Consider the following 17,033-nt stretch of genomic DNA (forward strand, 5'->3'; position numbering starts at 1 on the left):
ATATCAAATGTAGACTGGCAATAGCAAGGAAAGCGTTTCTGAAGAAGAGAAATTTGTTAACATCGAGTATAGATTTAAGTGTCAGGAAGTCGTTTCTGAAAGTATTTGTATGGAGTGTAGCCATGTGTGGAAGTGAAACATGGACGATAAATAGTTTGGACAAGAAGAGAATAGAAGCTTTCTAAATGTGGTATTACAGAAGAATGCTGAAGATTAGATGGGTAGATCACATAACTAATGAGGAAGTATTGAATAGGATTGGGGAGAAGAGAAGTTTGTGGCACAACTTGACCAGAAGAAGGGACCGTTGGTTTTCAGTTAATCTATCAAATCAGTTGCTGACCTCGTTTACAGGGCTTTCTTTACTTATTTCGGGAGAATGTCAATATGGCTCCTAAAAATGACTACATACAATTTATTCATACTGCACGTTGGCACGTTCAGTTTCTAACGACATCGATGTAGTTGTAAAGTTAATTCCATTGCACTTTCGTGCTTGGAAGGACAGTTTCCAACCAACGTTAATCCATCTGATTTATATTTTAGAAATTTGCCTGGAACAGTCCAGATAGATTCCAGGATGGCCCCTGACAACTTCACGCTGCATCTGGTTCCCTTAATGCTCACCTGACCCCAAACCAATTCTTGTTCGTCTGACAAGGGAAGCACTTCAATTTTACATCTATGTCAACACTTTGCACACCACTGCGAAGCTGGTATAGGATCACACACGTGAGCAATATTCTAGATTGTCACACTCGCGTTTTGCAAGCAATCTCCTTAGTAGACGAGGTGCATTTCAACTGAATTCCTACCAATGAAACGAAGTCTACCACCTGTTTCGGCTGTTTTACTTACGATTGAGCCTATACGATCATTCTGTTTCCTGTCCCTAAAAGCCCTTACATCCAGGTATTATTACGAGTTGGCAGATTACAATAACTGACATGGCCGCGAGAGCGGTGTACTTAATCCACGCCCCTCCATTGCGCATCCAAATGATGCCATAAGACGAAGGATGAACGGCAGTCTGTCAGCACTGGGTGGGTAGACGCGGAACTCTTACTGATTCCAGTTGTGGTTCATTGCTACTTTAATCATAAGCTGCAATGTTTCTGAATTTTGTAAATTGCAGAATTTTACATTTCTATACATTTAAAACAAGTTGCCAATTATCGCACTGCTCTGAAGTCTTATCAAGATTGCTCTGATTATCGATAACTGCTTCATCGACAAAAAAATCTGAGGCCACTATTAATACTGTCTGCCAGGCCATTAGTGTAAAATATTGCTATCAAGAGTCTCAACACATTTCCCTGGGGCATGTCTGGAGTTATTTCTAAATCTATCGATGATCCTGCTTCCAAGAGAACTTGCTGACTCCTCCCTATCAAGGAATCCTCAGTCCAGTCACAAATTACTTTTGATACCAGTACAACCCTACTTTCGGTAATAAACATTGGTGAGCTACTGTTTCAAATGAAATTCTTTTCTGAAGTCAAGAAATACTTCACCTGCATGAACGTCTTGATCCATGGCTTAGTAAACCTCAAGTTAATTTCGCATAACAAATGTTTTCAGGGTCCATACTGGGTGGAATAGAGGAGGTCATTGTTTTCGAGATCCCTCATTATATTCTATAACAATTGGATATCAAAGATAGCTTTGTGGATTACATCTGCTACTTTTTATTGACCTCCCAACTCAGATGATACAACTGCTGAAAGATTCAAAGGAAACTTGAGTCTAATTTTAAACACGTACTCGACGCATACAATTATACTTGTTGGTGACTTCAATTTACCCTCGATAAGTTTTCGAAAATACATGTTTAAATACTTAGGTACACATAAAAACTCATCCGGAATTACGCTAAACGCATTCTCTGAAAATTATTCCGAGCAGTTAGTTCATGAGCCCACTCTAACGGTAAACAGTCATAAAAACACGCTTGACCTTTTAGCAAAAAATAATCCTCAGCTAATAACGAGCATCAAAACGGATACAGGGATTAGTGAACACAGGGTTGTCGTAGCGAGACTGAGTACCGTGATTCCCAAATTAAAAAAAGCGAAAAATATATCTATACAGAAAAGCAGACAATCTCCACTCCTTCCAAACAAAGTAAGTGTAGTACAGATGTGGCTTGAATTCAGAGAAATACACTCCTGGAAATGGAAAAAAGAACACATTGACACCGGTGTGTCAGACCCACCATACTTGCTCCGGACACTGCGAGAGGGCTGTACAAGCAATGATCACACGCACGGCACAACGGACACACCAGGAACCGCGGTGTTGGCCGTCGAATGGCGCTAGCTGCGCAGTATTTGTGCACCGCCGCCGTCAGTGTCAGCCAGTTTGCCGTGGTATACGGAGCTCCATCGCAGTCTTTAACACTGGTAGCATGCCGCGACAGCGTGGACGTGAACCGTATGTGCAGTTGACGGACTTTGAGCGAGGACGTATAGTGGGCATGCGGGAGACCGGGTGGACGTACCGCCGAATTGCTCAACACGTGGGGCGTGAGGTCTCCACAGTACATCGATGTTGTCGCCAGTGGTCGGCGGAAGGTGCACGTGCCCGTCGACCTGGGACCGGACCGCAGCGCCGCACGGATGCACGCCAAGACCGTAGGATCCTACGCAGTGCCGTAGGGGACCGCACCGCCACTTCCCAGCAAATTAGGGACACTGTTGCTCCTGGGGTATCGGCGAGGACCATTCGCAACAGTCTCCATGAAGCTGGGCTACGGTCCCGCACACCGTTAGGCCGTCTTCCACTCACGCCCCAACATCGTGCAGCCCGCCTCCAGTGGTGTCGCGACAGGCGTGAATGGAGGGACGAATGGAGACGTGTCGTCTTCAGCGATGAGAGTCGCTTCTGCCTTGGTGCCAATGATGGTCGTATGCGTGTTTGGCGCCGAGCAGGTGAGCGCCACAATCAGGACTGCATACGACCGAGGCACACAGGGCCAACACCCGGCAACATGGTGTGGGGAGCGATCTCCTACACTGGCCGTACACCTCTGGTGATCGTCGAGGGGACACTGAATAGTGCACGGTACATCCAAACCGTCATCGAACCCATCGTTCTACCATTCCTAGACCGGCAAGGGAACTTGCTGTTCCAACAGGACAATGCACGTCCGCATGTATCCCGTGCCACCCAACGTGCTCTAGAAGGTGTAAGTCAACTACCCTGGCCAGCAACATCTCCGGATCTGTCCCCCATTGAGCATGTTTGGGACTGGATGAAGCGTCGTCTCACGCGGTCTGCACGTCCAGCACGAACGCTGGTCCAACTGAGGCGCCAGGTGGAAATGGCATGACAAGCCGTTCCACAGGACTACATCCAGCATCTCTACGATCGTCTCCATTGGGAGAATAGCAGCCTGCATTGCTGCGAAAGGTGGATATACACTGTACTAGTGCCGACATTGTGCATGCTCTGTTGCCTGTGTCTATGTGCCTGTGGTTCTGTCAGTGTGATCATGTGTTGTATCTGAACCCAAGAATGTGTCAATAAAGTTTCCCCTTCCTGGGACAATGAATTCACGGTGTTCTTATTTCAATTTCCAGGAGTGTAGTACCAACAGCAACTGAGAGATTTATACCAAATAAACTGACAAACGACGGAGCTGATCCCCCATGGTACACAAAACAGGTCAGAAAACTGTTGCAAAAAAAGCGTGCCAAATTTAACCCTCTGCTTTCCAGAAAATCTGTATAGCGTTACTTACCAGTCGGGCCTCTCAGGCCCGTTTTTTAAATTGACATAAATTGACACTATTTGGACTACTTGCAATGCGAATGACTTTTGAAGAATAAATACTTTTAAAATAATCTTATTTATTTAAAGTGTACATCTAAAAAACACAATTTTTATACTTTTACTGGTGCTTTTATGTTTATTGCAAATTTACACGGCATCTGCAGATAATAACAGAACGTTCCGAGCATACAGGTTTTTTTTGCACCTATAACATGTAATTTAACTTTTCACAATATACAGATCGTCTCCTTTTCTTAGCTAGTGGTTTTACTGCCCTACTTGGATCCGGCGCTACTAATGAATGCATTGACTATTTTACCCCTGACAACTACTTCCCACATTGATGCTGAAAGTCTGACGCCTAGCGTCATCCAAATTATGTATGCATTCCTTACACTTACATCGGCCACGTTGAAGAAAATCACCAACCGTCAGCGCCTTGTTTTTCTCTTCACACGGCAGCTTCGCGTCTATTGGTCCATGGTGTCAACGCCGCCCTTTGTGCCATTGTATGTCATTATAACTTCAGTCTTCTTTACTTGTGATAATGACACCGTTGGTTGTTCATGAATAGAGCTAAGGACGGTAACAACTTTGATTTTCTGAGGAACATATGAGGCTATCATAACACCTGACGGAAAACTAAATAATGTATAGTACCTATCTTCTGGTAAACCTTCCGGGATGTAAGGTCGTGGTCCATGAATAATGTAGAGTACGCTTCACATCGTTTAGGTATGATAAAATCTGCTGGTCGTTCACCTTCGTTTTCTCGGATAGTACTGACTAGCGTCAGATCTTTTGACAACAAATAATGAGTTAAATCGAGAGATGTAAAAAATTTATCACTAGTGACATTACGTCCAGACTTTTCAAGTTCAGTAACCAGGGTTTTCCAACATTCTCTGCAAGTCGTACGGCTATGGTTTCTTTGTCCTTTCCCTAATACACTTTCATCTTCCAGCAGTAGTGTCACAAACTGTACAGAACTTTATTCCGTATCTACCAAGTTTTGACAGGATGTGTTGTCGAAATGGACAGCTACCTCGAAATGTGACCAACTCTTCATCCACGGTCGTGCACCCTCCTGAAAGTAGGCCTCCCTAAGGGTAAGCTCCCAGATCTCAAAAACTTCCCTGATTGGTTCCAGTTCGCCACTAGATCTATGTTCTAGTTGGGCTGTAGCGTTGTCAAAGGGCAACACCCTCAGATTTATACGCCCATTTTCAGTCGTCTGACCATCATCAAAGTAGTCACAGCATCATGTTAGGGGAAATATAAAACCCTTATCGTAAGATGATAAAATCTTTAATCACTGGTGTGGAACCTCACATCCTGAAAATATATTCTCTAATTAATTTTATCTGCTTTGTCTGTAACTTCCTTCCAGTTTACCCTCAATGCCTTTTTTTCTCTGTGTTGAAACCATAATCAACACGTATTAACATTTAAGATAATGCAGGGTAAACCTTTCAAACCTCAGTTTCATCGTATTTCACAGTGTTTGCGTTCCAGTAACTTTATGTAGCGTGTAACTGTTATTTTTCGCTACAATAATGAAAGTGCTTTCAGAACTGCTTGGTTTGAGTTGTCGGAAAGGACGCCTTCTCGATATTCGGCCATGGCTGTTTTTCTTTTATGTATTAAAGACAAACCAAATAGACACTATTTAAACACTATTTTTTTGCAACGAGTGAAACATTTATGTGTAAGTTACTCTCTGTCCTGTAACTTTCCACTTTGTACAGCAGAAGCGACGACGATACCGTCGACAATGTAGTATTCAGCTGAGTTAGTTGCTACAGGCTACGCACGCCGCCTCTGCTCAGGGAACGAGAAGAAGTTAACGGATTTTAGTTACATACTCCGGGAGTGACATAGTAATTTTGGTTGCGTAATTAATGTTGAATTTACAATTCAGAATACGAGTATGTTACACTCTCTACGTTGCACTTCTGTTTCACTGACTGGTGACCCATACTCTGTGGGCTTAAAGACGCATACACGCCAAAAAGACGCATGAGTAAGAGTAATACGTAAAAAAAACCCTAATGGATGAATGACATTGAGTAAAAGGCTAAGTCAGAAGATAAACTGAGGGAGATAGACACTTGAAAATTCATCACGGAGCGGCAAATCCCTGGAGCCGGCCCTTCTCAGCAGTGGAACACCTTGCATTCAGATAACGTACTTGACATGTGTGCAGCACGCTTTTAATGTGTACATAGTGCTTCATTCCGCTGTGATTTAATTACTTTACTGAAACGTCACATTTGTACTTCAAACACGAATGAGACATGAATGTACGGCAGCACAAAAACTTGCTACGACGCCTGAAACACCATGGATTGCCACCACGACGACCACTGTTGTGCCTTCATTCAAGCGGCAACAGCCAGAGATGGCGTCTTTCTAGACGAGTCCCGGCACTTCATACAGCATCACGATGGACGTATCCGCGTTTGGAGATTTCGAGGAAAGTAAACGTTGCCAGATTACATTTGTAATTTTCATGCGGATGCAGCACCAGGCGCGTGGTATGCAGTGCCACTGGGTACGAACATGATCACCAGTGGTTTGCCTATCGGGAAATTTGGACAATGTGTGTTCGACTGTTGCTCTGACCAGCAGCTTCTCCAGAACTCTCACCCACTGAAGACATCTGGAGGCGGGTTTCTGAGACACGCCACCACCGACCAGCCACTGTAGTTGGTGAGCTACTGGACAGTTTCGAAGCAGTATGGAATGGCGTACCCGTATCAGTCACCCAAACTCAGTTCGAAATGGTTCAAATGGCTCTGAGTTCTATGGGACTTAACATCTGAGGTCAGAGAACTTAGAACTACACTAGTGGCCATTAAAATTGCTACACCACGAAGATGACGTGCTACAGACGCGAAATTTAACCGACAGGAAGAAGATGCTGTAACATGCAAACGATAAGCTTTCCATAGCATTCATTCAACGTTGGCGCCGGTGGCGACACCTACAACGTGCTGACATGAGGAAAGTTTCCAACCGATTTCTCATACACAAACAGCAGTTGACCGGCGTTGCCTGGTGAAATGTCGTTGCGATGCATCGTGTAAGGAGGATAAATGGTTACCATCAAATTTCAGGCTTTGATAAAGATCGGATTGTAGCCTATCGCGATTGATGTTTATCGTATCGCGACATTGCTGCTCGCGTTGCTCTAGATCCAATGACTGTTAGCTGAATATGGAATCGGTGGGTTCAGGAGGGTAATACGGAATGCCGTGCTGGGTCCCAACGGCCTCGTATCACTAGCAGTCGAGATGACAGGCATCTTATCCGCATGGCTGTAACGGATCGTCCAGCCACGTCTCGATCTCTGAGTCAACAGATGGGGACGTTTGCAAGACAACAACCATCTGCACGAACAGTTCGACGACGTTTGCAGCAACATGGACTATCAGCTCGGAGACCATGGCTGCTGTTACCCTTGACGCTGCATCACAGACAGGAGTGCCTGCGATGGGGTACTCAACGACGAACCTCGGTGCACGAATGGCAAAACGTCATTTTTTCGGATGAATCCAGGTTCTGTTTACAGCATAATGATGGTCGCATCCGTGTTTGGCGACATCGCGGTGCAGGCACATTGGAAGCGTGTGTTCGTCATCACCATACTGGCTATCACCCAGCATGATGGTATGGGGTGCCATTGGTTACACGTCTCGGTCACCTCTTGTTCACAATGACGGCACTTTGAACAGTGGACGTTACATTTTAGATGTGTTACGAACCGTGGCTCTACCCTTCATTCGATCCCTGCGAAACCCTGGATTTCAGCAGGATAATGCACGACCGCATGTTGCAGGTCCTGTAAGGGCCTTTCTGCACACAGAAAATGTTCTACTGCTGCCCTGGCCAGCACATTCTCCAGATCTCTCACCAACTGAAAACGTCTGGTCAATGGTGGCCGAGCAAACTCGCTCGTCACAATACGCCAGTCACTACTCTTGATGAACTGTGGTATCGTGTTGAAGCTGCATGGGCAGCTGTACCTGTACACGCCATCCAAGCTCTGTTTGACTCAATGCCCAGGCGTATCAAGGCCGTTATTACAGCCAGAGGTGGTTGTTCTGGGTACTTATTTCTCAGGATCTGTGCACCCAAATTGCTCTGCCACCGCGGCCGGCGCTCAGTTCGACTCGATGACTAGCCACTACCCACCCGGGTATGGCGGCACGGATCAAATCCGCCCAGTAGATTAATGACGAAGGCCGAAGTGCTGGCCAGCCTGGATGTGGTTTTTAGGTTGTTTTCCACTTGGCGCTACGTGAATACCGCTCTGGTTTCATGCTTCTCCTGAGAGACAAGTTACGCAAACATTTAGAACACTTTCTCAGTCTTGCATGCAGAATTTTCTCTATACGCAGACAGAATGGGCACACTGCTTATGTTCTGCTGAGTGAATTGGAGACAGATGATCTTAGCTGTGTGGTCTCCTTAAACACTTACTCAGCAGCAGCCTAACTGGGTTACAGCCGTTGCTGCTGCCAGCGGTGTCACCTTGTAAGGTGTCAGGCAAATCCAACACCTTCCATGAAAACCCTGACATGATAAGCAAATCCAGCAGTATATCACATAGCTCCGAATAAATCGTGACGTTAAATTAACCAAAATAATACGAGTAACGAGTGTGCAAATGGAATATCACAGACTACAACAAGAATGCCTAAATCCATGCCATACCTTCCCACCGTGGGACAGACACAGTTCCGTGGGGAGAAACGAGAACAGAAGCCGAAAGCAGAACCGTGTTAAGCTAGAAGGCCCTACGATAAGGGAAGGACACCCACGTCGCTGCTAACCGCCAGGACCACCCCCCAGCCCATGTTAAAAGCTAGAGCTCTCCAGAAGAACAGTATAGATCTTACGATAACACTAAAAGGTCCACACCAGCTGCAAGTTTTAGCGTGAGACTTTTTCGCGTCTCTGTTACGTTGTAAACTTTAAAAACATTGCCCCACCACGAAATGTATAACATTTTTCATTGGATAGACAGAATTTTTGTAGGCGGAGCTTAAGGTTAACATTCAGACCCTGACTGGTCAGACGAAAACACAGCCAGATAGTTTTTTTTTAACCAACTTCGGTAAATTGTAGTAACAAGAAGTTAGGAGAGAGTTGCTTCCGAGACGACGAGCTGTATGGAGCTGGGCCGGCCACCACCCTCTGACGAACACCGACAAGGTAATGAACGCACGCGATGCCGCATTTTTGAGCGCATAAGGCTTCACTCAGAACTGCAGAAGTCTCATCTGTTACATCCCCTTTTTACGTAATACTAGTGTCGATCGTCAATTGAAGCTCATGGTATTCACATTTGCTACGTAAGTTAAAATCTGAAATGCGATGATTTTTCTGTTATATAATTATTGAGAAGCCACAACAGCCACTGTAATTTACGACAAGTTAGATAAGTAATTAAAGCTAATTGTGGGTCACTGTAGACCATTTTGATAGTTTTCTCTTTTGTGAAACTTAATTTGAACCTAGATTATAGATGTGATATGGCATATGTCATCCTTCGATCACTTGTAAAACTTGGAAACCCATTCAGGGAATATTCGTTCATATTTTTTGTTGAACGCAGTTGGTTTTTATCAACCTGTATTAAAACAGTTCCTTTTATCAATAGTGCAATTTATAAACAATCTTTTGTGAGTAGAATAAAATTTCCAATGGTAAACCTAACTGCTTTTTGACGTTATTTTACCAGCTAACTAAAAATAGGAAAGCCTTGAACCCCTTCCACTAAATTTAGTTGGTTTTAAGATTCTTTTACAGGGACTGCGGTGGAGCTGACGCTGAAATCATTAACTATTTGGTTATATCATCGCTAGTCTCACTGAACTCTACATGTCATGTGTGGTCTGGCGTCTCCTTACCAGCAACAGGTCCTAAAAAACACGCTCAGAGCGTCGTTGCGCGAAAGTGGTAGGGAGACACCACGCAGAATTTAGAACCTCTGTCTGCTAACTTTCGCACCGTGCATACTCCCAGTTTAATCACGTATTCTCCCTATTATACTGTGTACGTACAATACTTGAAGTTAAGTTACTTCCCGTTATTTCCCATCCATCTTGGTTTTGCAGCTTTAGTGGCCCTCAGTGTATATTGCTACAAGAACATGTTTAGCTTTTACAAAATAAAACTTCATTCACGACTCTTGTGAATTTTCTGGTCTTAATTGTCTGTTCCATGGTATTGTCTCTTACATGGTGTTGTCTGTTACATGGTATTGTCTTTTGGATGATAGTGTCTGTTACATGTTACATGATGTTGTCTCTCACATTGGTCTGCTTTTCCAGCGACTTGTGCTTCTGGAGTCTTTACGTTCGTAAACCTTCAAGCATTGAGTGTTCACAGATGCAGAGTTTTATAGATAAATGACCAACACGGATTCATAAAATATCGTTGTTATGAAAAACAACTAGATCTTTATTCTCACGAAGTAATGAGTGCTATCTACAGGGGATGTCAAGTTGATTTCATATTTTTATATTTCCAGGAAGCTTTTGACACCACACCTCACAAGCGACTTCTACTCCTTCACCAGGGAAGACGAATGGAATATTCTAGAATTTGAAACACGAACATCTGCTAGCATGAGTCTCTTAGAAGTAGATACCTTAGAGGTTGCGAAGCAACTCAAATCGCTTGATACGGGCAAGTCTTCAGGTCCAGATTGTATACCGATTAGGTTCCTTTCAGATTACGCTGATACTATAGCTCCCTACTTAGCACTCATATACAACCGCTCGCTCACCGATAGATCTGTACCTACAGATTGGAAAATTGCGCAGGTCGCACCACTGTTCAAGAAGGGTAGTAGGAGTAATCCATTTAACTACAGACCTATATCATTGACGTCGGTTTGCAGTAGGGTTTTGGAGCATATACTGTATTCAAACATTATGAATCACCTCGAAGGGAACGATCTATTGACACGTAATCAGCATGGCTTCAGAAAACATCGCTCTTGTGCAACGCAGCTAGCTCTTTATTCGCACGAAGTAATGGCCGCTATCGACAGGGGATCTCAAGTTGATTCCGTATTTCTAGATTTCCGGAAAGCTTTTGACACCGTTCCTCACAAGGGACTTCTAATCAAGCTGCGGAGCTATGGGGTATCGTCTCAGTTGTGCGACTGGATTCGTGATTTCCTGTCAGGAAGGTCGCAGTTCGTAGTAATAGACGGCAAATCATCGAGTAAAACTGAAGTGATATCAGGTGTTCCCCAGGGAAGCGTCCTGGGACCTCTACTGTTCCTGATCTATATAAATGACCTGGGTGACAATCTGAGCAGTTCTCTTAGACTGTTCGCAGATGATGCTGTAATTTACCGTCTAGTAAGGTCATCCGAAGACCAGTATCAGTTGCAAAGCGATTTAGAAAAGATTGCTGTATGGTGTGTCAGGTGGCAGTTGACGCTAAATAACGAAAAGTGTGAGATGATCCACATGAGTTCCAAAAGAAATCCGTTGGAATTCGATTACTCGATAAATAGTACAATTCTCAAGGCTGTCAATTCAACTAAGTACCTGGGTGTTAAAATTACGAACAACTTCAGTTGGATGGACCACATAGATAATATTGTCGGGAAGGCGAGCCAAAGGTTGCGTTTCATTGGCAGGACACTTAGAAGATGCAACAAGTCCACTAAAGAGACAGCTTACACTACACTCGTTCGTCCTCTGTTAGAATATTGCTGCGCGGTGTGGGATCCTTACCAGGTGGGATTGACGGAGGACATTGAAAGGGTGCAAAAAAGGGCAGCTCGTTTTGTATTGTCACGTTATAGGGGAGAGAGTGTGGCAGATATGATACACGAGTTGGGATGGAAGTCATTACAGCATAGACGTTTTTCGTCGCGGCGAGACCTTTTTACGAAATTTCAGTCACCAACTTTCTCTTCCGAATGCGAAAATATTTTGTTGAGCCCAACCTACATAGGTAGGAATGATCATCAAAATAAAATAAGAGAAATCAGAGCTCGAACAGAAAGGTTTAGGTGTTCGTTTTTCCCGCTCGCTGTTCGGGAGTGGAATAGTAGAGAGATAGTATGATTGTGGTTCGATGAACCCTCTGCCAAGCACTTAAATGTGAATTGCAGAGTAGTCATGCCTATGGAATATCGTCTCAGCTGTGCGACTGGATTCCTGATTTCCTTTCGGCAACGTCACATTTCGTGGTAATTGACGGAAAGTCATCGAGTAAATCAGAAGTGATATCTGACGTTCCCCAAGGAAGTCTTATAGGGCCTCTGCTATTCCGGACGTACGTAAACGATTTAGGAGGCAATCAGAGAAGGTCAGATTGTTTGCAGATGATGCTATCATTTACCGTCTTGTAAAATCAAAAATGTGTACGAAATCTTATGGGACTTAACTGCTAAGGTCATCAGTCCCTAAACTTACACACTACTTAAGCTAAATTATCCTAAGGACAAACACACACACCCATGCCCGAGGGACTACTCGAACCTCCGCCGGCACCAGCCGCACAGTCCATGATTGCAGCGCCTAAGACCGCTCGGCTAATCCCACGCGGCTCTTGTAAAATCATCAGATGACCAAAACCAATTGTAGAATGAATTAGACAAGATGTCTGCGTGGTGCGAAGAGTGACAATTCACTCTAAATTATGAAAAGCGTAAAGGGATTCGCATGAGTATTAAAATGAAGGCGCTAAATTTCGGTTATACGTTAAATCACCCAAATCTAAAGGCTATGAATTCAACTAAATACTTTTGGATTACAGTTACAAATAGCTTATCTTGGAAAAAATCACAGAGAAAATGTTGTTGGGAAAGTGAACCAAAGAGTGCGAATTTATTGGCAGAACACTAAGAAAATATAACAGGTCTATTAAGGAGACTGGCTACACCAGCTCGTCCGTCCTCTTCTGGAATATTGCTGTGCGCTGTGGGACCCGCATCAGGTGATTAAGACTGACGCACGACATTGAAAAAGTTCAATGAAGGGCAACTCTTTTCGTACTATCGCGGGTTTGGGGAGAGGGTGTCGATGATATGATACACGCATTGAGGTGACAGTTATTAACATAGGCGTTTTTGAACTCTTTCCAAGTCATGACGGGATGATAAAGCAAACAGTGATAAATGTTTTGAAGATACCGACAGTCTTAGCTGCAAAACAGGCTTTATTATTTTGTGTTTTGCCAGTAACGCGTTTCGCCTTGTTTAAGGCATGTTCATACTGGCTGGCACAACAGGAGTTAAACACATAGGCTGCCATCGATGCGTTTCTGTAGGCCTGATCCCGTTTTTGGCATCTCTTGGACTGCGCTACTTTCAGAGTGCAATGTCACTACGCGAAGCCTCTTGAAACTCGAAACAGAAGTGATTTCAGATGTTCCCCAATGTAGTGTTATAGGCCCTTTGCTGTTCCTTGTCTATATAAACGATTTGGGAGACAATCTGAGCAGCCGTCTTTGGTTGTTTGCAGATGACGCTGTAGTTTATCGACTAATTAAGTCATCAGAAGACCAAAACAAACTGCAAAACGATTTAGAAAAAATATCTTAATGGTGCGAAAAGTGGCAGTTGACCCTAAATAATGAAAAGTGTGAGATCATCCACATGAGTACTAAAAGGAACTCGTTAAACTTCGGTTACACGATAAATCAGTCTAATCTAAAAGCCATAAATTCAACTAAATACCTAGGTATTACAATTACGAACAACCTAAATTGGAGAGAGCAAATAGAAAATGTTGTGGGGAAGGGTAACCAAAGGCTGCGTTTTATTGGAAGGACACTTAGAAAATGTAACAAACCTACTAAGGAGACTGCCTACACTACGCTTGTCCGTCCTCTTTTAGAATACTGCTGCGCGGTGTGGGATGCTTACCAGATAGGACTGACGGAGTTCATTGAAAAAGTTCAAAGAAAGGCAGCACGTTTTGTATTGTCGCGAAATATGGGAGAGATTGTCACAGAAATGATACAGGATTTGGGCTGCAAATCATTAAAAAAAAAGGCGTTTTTCCTTGTGACGGAATCTTCTCAGGAAATTCCAATCACCAGCTTCCTCCTCCGAATGTGAAAATATATTGTTGACACAGACCTACATAGGGAGGAATGATCGCCTCGATGAAATAAGGGGAATCAGAGATCGTACGGAAAGATATAGGTGTTCATTCTTTCCGCGCGCTATACGAGATTGGAATACTAGAAAATTGTGAAGGTGGTTCGTTGAACCCTCTGCCAGGCACTTAAATGTGATTTGCAGAGTATCCATGTAGATGTAGATGTAGATGAAGATGTAGACAAGGGCAACTACCCACTGAGTCTTTAATGTATTTTAAACGTGACTTCCGGTGTACTCAACACTATTTTGTATCAGGGCACTGTTCTTAAAACATTAGCAATATTTTTTGGCTGTTAAGACATTTGCATGGAATGCAGCCTATGTGTTTAACACCTGTTGTGCCAGCCAATCTGAAGATGCTTTGAACAAAGTGAAACGCGTTACTGGCAAAATATAAAATAATAATAAAGCGTGTTTCGGAACCAAGACTGTTCCTCCCAAAGGTGCTTTTCGTTGTGGCGAGATTTTTCACGAAATTTCCGTCTCCAATGTCCTCCTTCGAATGCGGAAGTGTTTTGTTGGCTCCCACCTACATAGGAAGAAATGATCATCGTAACAAAATAAGTGAAATAAGAATTCACACGGGAAGATTTAAGTGTTCGTGTTTCCTGCGCACTGTTCGAGAGTGAAATGGAAGAGAATTAGTTTCAAGTGGTTCGTTGATGTCTCTGACAGGCACTTGATTGCAGAGTAATCGTGTAGATGTTAATGTAGACGAGTGGTACATCGGACACCTCTCCGTATTCTTATGTTATTTTTGCCGTTCTAGCTTGGGTACTTTTCTTGTGAATCATACTGAATCTCTAATGAGCACGATGTTGTCGGGATGTTTAGCTTTAACTTTCCCTTTACAAAGTCTAGAGTCTATCAGGCTCGTACCCTGACCGGACGAGGAATATTCGTAATAAACGGCTCGTTCATCCGCTTCTTGAGTCAGCACCAACTCCTAGCTCTACTCGACAACGTGTTTAGACCGTGACTAGTTTCCTGTCGGCGTTTATCGGATGGTGTAATTTGGAGCTGTTCGGAGTGCGGGGGTTGGGTGGGGAGTGAGTGAGGCGGGGGGAGGGGAAGGGGGCACTATCGCGGCGGCTCCGGCTGTCGTGCCGGCAGTGAGCTGCGTGCAGCGTGCAGTGTGCAGTGCGCCGGAGACCATGGCGGCGGCCCTCTCCAGGGACTCTCCCGACATCGAGGTAGGTGGCCAGTCGCCAGCGCAGATAAGCCGTCGCTGCCCAGTTGCCGCTCTCAAGGTCGACTCTAATCGCTAGACGTATCTTTTAGGTCGCGAATCGCTGCTAAAGTAGGTCACCTGCTGCTGGGTCGCCCCGGTGCTAAGTACAACGGCAATTGTCGTGGTTAATATAACAACGATCTGAAGTATTCCACACCTGTATTCCCCTCACACCCTTCGACCTATCGATCGTAGCTTACGACACAGTTTTAGAAAGCATCGCTCGTGTGAAACTCAGCTTGCCCGTTTTGTCACTTGATATACTGCGAACTATGGATGCAGGGCAACAGACAGATTCCATATTGCAAGATTTCCAAAAAGTATTTGATACGGTACCAGTGCAGGCTGCTGACGAAGGTACGAGCACACGGAATAGGTTCCTAGACTTGAGAGTGGCTCGAAGACTTCATCAGTAATAGAACCCAGTACGATGTCCTCGATGGCGAGTGTTCAGAGAAAACGACATCGCCAGGAGTGCCACAGGAAAGTGTGATAGGACTGCTATTATTTTCTATACAGGGAAATGATATGGCCGACAAGGTGAGCAGCAATCTATAGTTGGTTGCTGATGACGCTGCGGTGTACGGGAAGGTGTCGAATTTGAGTGACTGTAGGATGACACAAGACGACTTAGACAAAATTTCTAGTTGGTCTGATGAATGGTGGCTGGCTCTAAATGAAGAAAAATGTAAGTTAATGCGCATGACTAGGAAAAACAAACCCGTAATGTCCGGACTCGGTATTAGCAATGTCCTGCTTCAGACAGTCACGTCGTTTAAATATCCGCTGGAAAGCGATATGAAATGGAACGAGCGTGTGAGGATTGTGGTAGGGAAGGTGAATGGTCGACTTTGACTTATGGGGACAATTTTAGGGAAGTGTGGTTCATCTATAAAGGAGATCGCATATAGGACGGCAGTGCGACGAGTTCTTCAACACTGTTCGAGTGTTTAGGATCTCCAGAAGGTCAGATTAAAGGAAGATAGCGAAGCAGTTCACGGACAGGCTGCTAGATTTGTTGCCGGTAGGTTCGAACATCGCGCATGTCCTACGGAGATGCTTCGGGAAATCAAATGGAATCACTGCAGGGATGGCGACGTTCCTTTCGAAGAACACTATTGAGAAAATTTAGAGAACCGATATTTGAAGCTGATTGCAAAACGATCCTACTGGCGCCAACATACATGTAGCTCAAGGATCACGAAGATAAAATATGAAGAGTTAGGTCTCATACGGAGGCATATAGATAGTGGTTTTTCCCTCACTCTATCTACGAGTGGATCGGGAGAGGAAACGACTAAAACTGTTAACTGGGTAGCCCCCGCCACGCACTGTGCGCTGGTTTACGGCGCATTGATGTAGATGTAGATGTAGAGCGATGCTCGAATAGTTATTTCCTTGTCACTAGCTACCTCCAAACGGAAATGCGAACTTCAAATTTGTTATTTATGAGCTGACATTTACATTAGCGGCCGAGCATTGATATGTAAGCGTAATAATTTTGCCATGACAGGTAATAAAGCGTCTGCGACTGTACAACGGAATTTGGTTCGTTATGATGTTGCCAGGAACCTAGTACTACATAATTTCTTGTTACCTATCCCTTTTGTTTAAAAAAGCGTTGCACGTTTCGCAGCTAAGCTCATCTACAGATAACTATTCAGAGTAGGTTACCAAATAATTGGAAAAAAACCTCATCAATTGTAATATCTTAAATGTAAAATATTCTGGAATATTCTTCTCTCTGTTTCGGCAGTAAAACGTGCTACCATCTCGAGGTGACAGACTAATACAGTGCTGACAGCCTAGCCTGGTAGAAACATTGGAAAAGCATTTGAATTAGTTAAAAGTTAATTTGCGAATTATTTAAGATCCATCGTGGCT

The 17,033-nt window shown here is 44.1% G+C and overlaps 1 protein-coding gene across 1 annotated transcript in view; it reads left to right on the forward strand.

Annotated features, from left to right (window-relative positions):
* The first annotated feature begins 14,971 nt into the window (after positions 1-14,971).
* The window catches only part of LOC126297821 (dihydropyrimidine dehydrogenase [NADP(+)]), a 280,937-nt gene continuing 278,875 nt past the window's right edge, over positions 14,972-17,033 (forward strand). The window contains exon 1 of the mRNA XM_049989053.1: positions 14,972-15,111. Coding sequence (XP_049845010.1) covers positions 15,073-15,111 — 39 coding nt within the window. The 5' untranslated portion in view covers positions 14,972-15,072. The remainder of the gene's footprint in view (positions 15,112-17,033) is intronic.

The sequence above is a fragment of the Schistocerca gregaria genome, chromosome X, assembly GCF_023897955.1.
Source record: "Schistocerca gregaria isolate iqSchGreg1 chromosome X, iqSchGreg1.2, whole genome shotgun sequence".
NCBI lineage: Eukaryota > Metazoa > Arthropoda > Insecta > Orthoptera > Acrididae > Schistocerca > Schistocerca gregaria.